Source organism: Opisthorchis viverrini (genome assembly GCF_000715545.1).
Source record: "Opisthorchis viverrini unplaced genomic scaffold opera_v5_90, whole genome shotgun sequence".
Classification (NCBI taxonomy): Eukaryota; Metazoa; Platyhelminthes; class Trematoda; order Opisthorchiida; family Opisthorchiidae; genus Opisthorchis; species Opisthorchis viverrini.
The window spans coordinates 625,324-628,751 of NW_008751743.1; the positions used below are offsets into that span (position 1 = coordinate 625,324).

The 3,428-nt window shown below is 42.4% G+C and overlaps 1 protein-coding gene across 1 annotated transcript in view; it reads right to left on the reverse strand.

The window, feature by feature from the left end:
* The window catches only part of T265_04931 (hypothetical protein), a gene marked incomplete at both ends in the record, with an annotated part of 9,310 nt that extends 6,231 nt beyond the window's left edge, over positions 1 to 3,079 (reverse strand). The window contains 2 exons of the mRNA XM_009169799.1: positions 928 to 1,281; positions 2,739 to 3,079. Of these exons, the coding sequence (XP_009168063.1) occupies positions 2,743 to 2,886 (144 nt within the window). The remainder of the gene's footprint in view (positions 1 to 927; positions 1,282 to 2,738) is intronic.
* Between the last annotated feature and the right edge of the window lie 349 nt (positions 3,080 to 3,428).

Genomic DNA, 3,428 nt, shown 5'->3' on the forward strand with positions numbered 1-3,428 from the left:
GCTACCTACTCGTATGTCCGTGACATCCAACCAGTGGTGTGTTTTGGTACAGTCGTTTGGTCTGATAGCTCGCCTTTCCTGCCGTGACCGGCATTGCAGAGGATTTTAAAATTTACATCTGGGCGGATATGAAGACCCTCAAACCTAGTCGACTTGAGTGCAATTTACTCACCATTCCGTCGTGATAGGGTTGATCAAGTCAACGTTTATGAGTTATCCAACTGAGCTCGAGATGGTTATTTCCGAATCTGAAGGTTGTTTTTACATAATTTGTAGAAGGGACGTTTTTTTTCTTATAAATTCAAATGGTGTATATAAACATAGTTTTCTGATGAGCTACTCCACTTTATTCAGTAGTGCGAGTTAGTTCGTAAGTGGCGACACGTTCAGGAGTCGGAATCGATCGTAGCAAGTTGATCAGGTACAGATGAACGACATATTGTTCTCGCCGTCTTCGGTTTGAATTTGTGGTCGATTTGTATGACTGGTAAACTGTTGAACCCACCATAGACAAGAACTGAGTATGCAACCGCTCCAAACCTGGTTGTGAGTAGCACCAAATGAAGGCGATTTTGTGCTCATAAGCCTTGTCAGAGAGATGGACTCCATGGAGTTTAAGGATGACTTTTTGTAAGTCTGTAAGCAGGATGCTTATCCAAGCTGCAGACTCTAGAAAGTACCAAAAAGCTCAGAACTAGCTGCGATAATGTGTTTAGACATGAACAACTAAGCTGAGGGTTAAAAAATCCATAAACAACTACCAGTGTCACCTCAGTTCAAAAGTTTCAATAATTCCTTAGGTCTGCCACTTAGTCGAAAGTAAAAATTCAGATTGGAATTTTCGTTAGCAATGTAAAACGCCCTGAAACGATGAGAAGAGATTCACGTAGAAAAACGTACCAACCGCAAAGAAAAAAATTAACATACAGTGATTTCGGCTTGTTGGCCTAGATCTGATCGGATCCGTTCAAATTCGGCCAGGACTTCGGGTGAACCAGAATTCGGAAGAGTGAAAATGAGCGTCGTTGGTGAGCAAAGGTTCAAGGTGACGAGTCGGTCACCCCAGAGCCATACATCATCCAGATGCGGAACAATGGATGCACCCCGCTCCGGGCAGTACTCCAAATTGCACAGCTCTACTGGGATGAAGGTTTGGCGCACAAGGGAGGTCTGAAGTGTTTGATTGATACGATCCACTAAGAAGCGGCTATACGATGGTAAGCCAGTGAAACGACCAGGCACGACTCGTTGTCGTTTGAAATTGACCTTGGGACCGTAATCCTGACGCAAAACATGGTAAAGAATGTGTAGCTGTCACATTCGACCATCGAAATAGACGATAACCCGTTAACTGTTTCCTATTTGACGAGGTGAAAACAAAATGAAATATAGCTTCCGAAACTATTATGGACGTTTTCAAGGAGAGGCCCAAGGTACGTCGCTTCCAGTTCATAAACTTTCGTTGATCAATAATAGTGAGAATGTGGGAGAAACGGCGATGCATGGACAGCCAATCCAGTTCATTGGCGTTGAATCGCTCTAATCTGTTGGGAACCGAAATAGCTATGCAGTGAAAATGACAGCTTAGATATTGCTGTGTAGTTGGGTCATTTTCATCACTAATCACTATCGTGCTCCGCATAAAAATTTCTACCCGATGAAACAAAAGTCGACAACGCGACTGAAACTGTTGGTGAACTTTTTGTATTTCGTTTTAGGCTGACCAACAAAGCCCTTGCCAGTCCGGAAGAAAGGACTCTACAAGTTACCATTTCAGCAGCAAATCATGTATAAGTTGTAGGATGGCTGTACCTGCCATAGTTTCGTTCACTGATGATCTTGGAAAGTAGAATTCGACAGCTGTTGTTTGAGGACAGTAGGTTACATCGTTGAACCAAGACTAAAGGCGACAGTGACATCTGGCGCTCAACATACGTTGTCTTACCAATGAGGCTCTTGGAGTGTGACCATCTTTTTATCACGATGGCTGCCTCCACAGCTCATCTGCTAATCTTACATTTCCACCAGATTCAGATTACGCTTTGGAAACACCAGACGTCAGACCGAAAGGCACAAGAATAACCTCTTGTGCTATTAAACTAGTGTGAATCACACTGACGAAGTGTATGGCGGATCAACAACCGTTTCCGGATTCGTTCGTCACACTAAACTTCATCGATGGGATCCGATTCATAACATGTGGTATCAAATGCGGCTTGCGCCGCATCGCATGTACAATCAACTGGAAGCCCATTAACCGATGTACTCTATAACCGTCAGTATTGCCAAACGATGACAGTCGAAACCTAGAGTATCATTGTTAATACGTACTCTGTCCTTGACACAGGCTGCCACGGACGCCATAGGTGACCTGACAAAAACCACTCTGGACTTCCCAGTTCGAGAATTGGTTTAATCCTTCGCAGGGTAGGTTGCTTAGGTTTAGATTTGATTTCAGTAAACCATGCAACGATGCTTCACACTGTGCAGGCAGGAAGCACATTTCAAATCACAAGGCACAGTCATATGCAATTACCCCTGTAGAACACTTTTACTTACGAAAAAGCATATTATTTTGAAAGACCTGGAACTTTACTGTCATATTCAGATCTATATGAAACGCTCCAGTCGGAATTCGTAAACCACAGCAGAACCTCTAGAACTCTATTTGGATCTAAATATGATTAGGATAGATAGCACGATGTGGTACTACTACCGACGAAGTAAAACCTACCAACCTGCTTACGCCTTCCGGACTGAGACAGTGCCCATGGATTTTGGTCTATTTGGGCCAGCAACCAGGCTTCTTCCTCTTTTGTTACAAAATCTGACACCACGGAGATACCCTGAAAAGTAAATTCTCCACACGCTGGTGAACCGTGACATTGGTGTGAACCCCGATAGCAGAGAGCACAGTCACTGCAAAAGGTAGACTCGAATTGAGGTAGATGATCCTGTCAACCAAATAAGTATAATGTGAAAACTACATACCCAGGTAAGCGGATTATTAGGCTGACAAATTTTGCATGTCCGAACACCTTTACATCCACACAAAGGTGTATTCTCCGATGCAAGTGACTGCAAAGTGAAAGGGTAGAATAAATAACAGTTCGAGGAAATATAATGGAAGATTCTACATACCTGCTCACTACTCCTCTTCATCATCATCATCATGGGAAACACATCAGTGTTCAATATCAGTGCTTCGCTGTCGTACTACATGATCTATTTAAAAGCCTTATTGTGAAGAACAGAATGAAGGTAGACAGGGCAGGGGCTTAGTACTTGCCTAACACAACCACTCCGAGGTGCCTGCACCTCTAGACACTCATTCAGACAATCTGGATAGAAATAATAATAATAAAATAATAATAATAAATAATAATGATAATAAAAATAAAATAAATAAATAAGATTAAAATAAATAA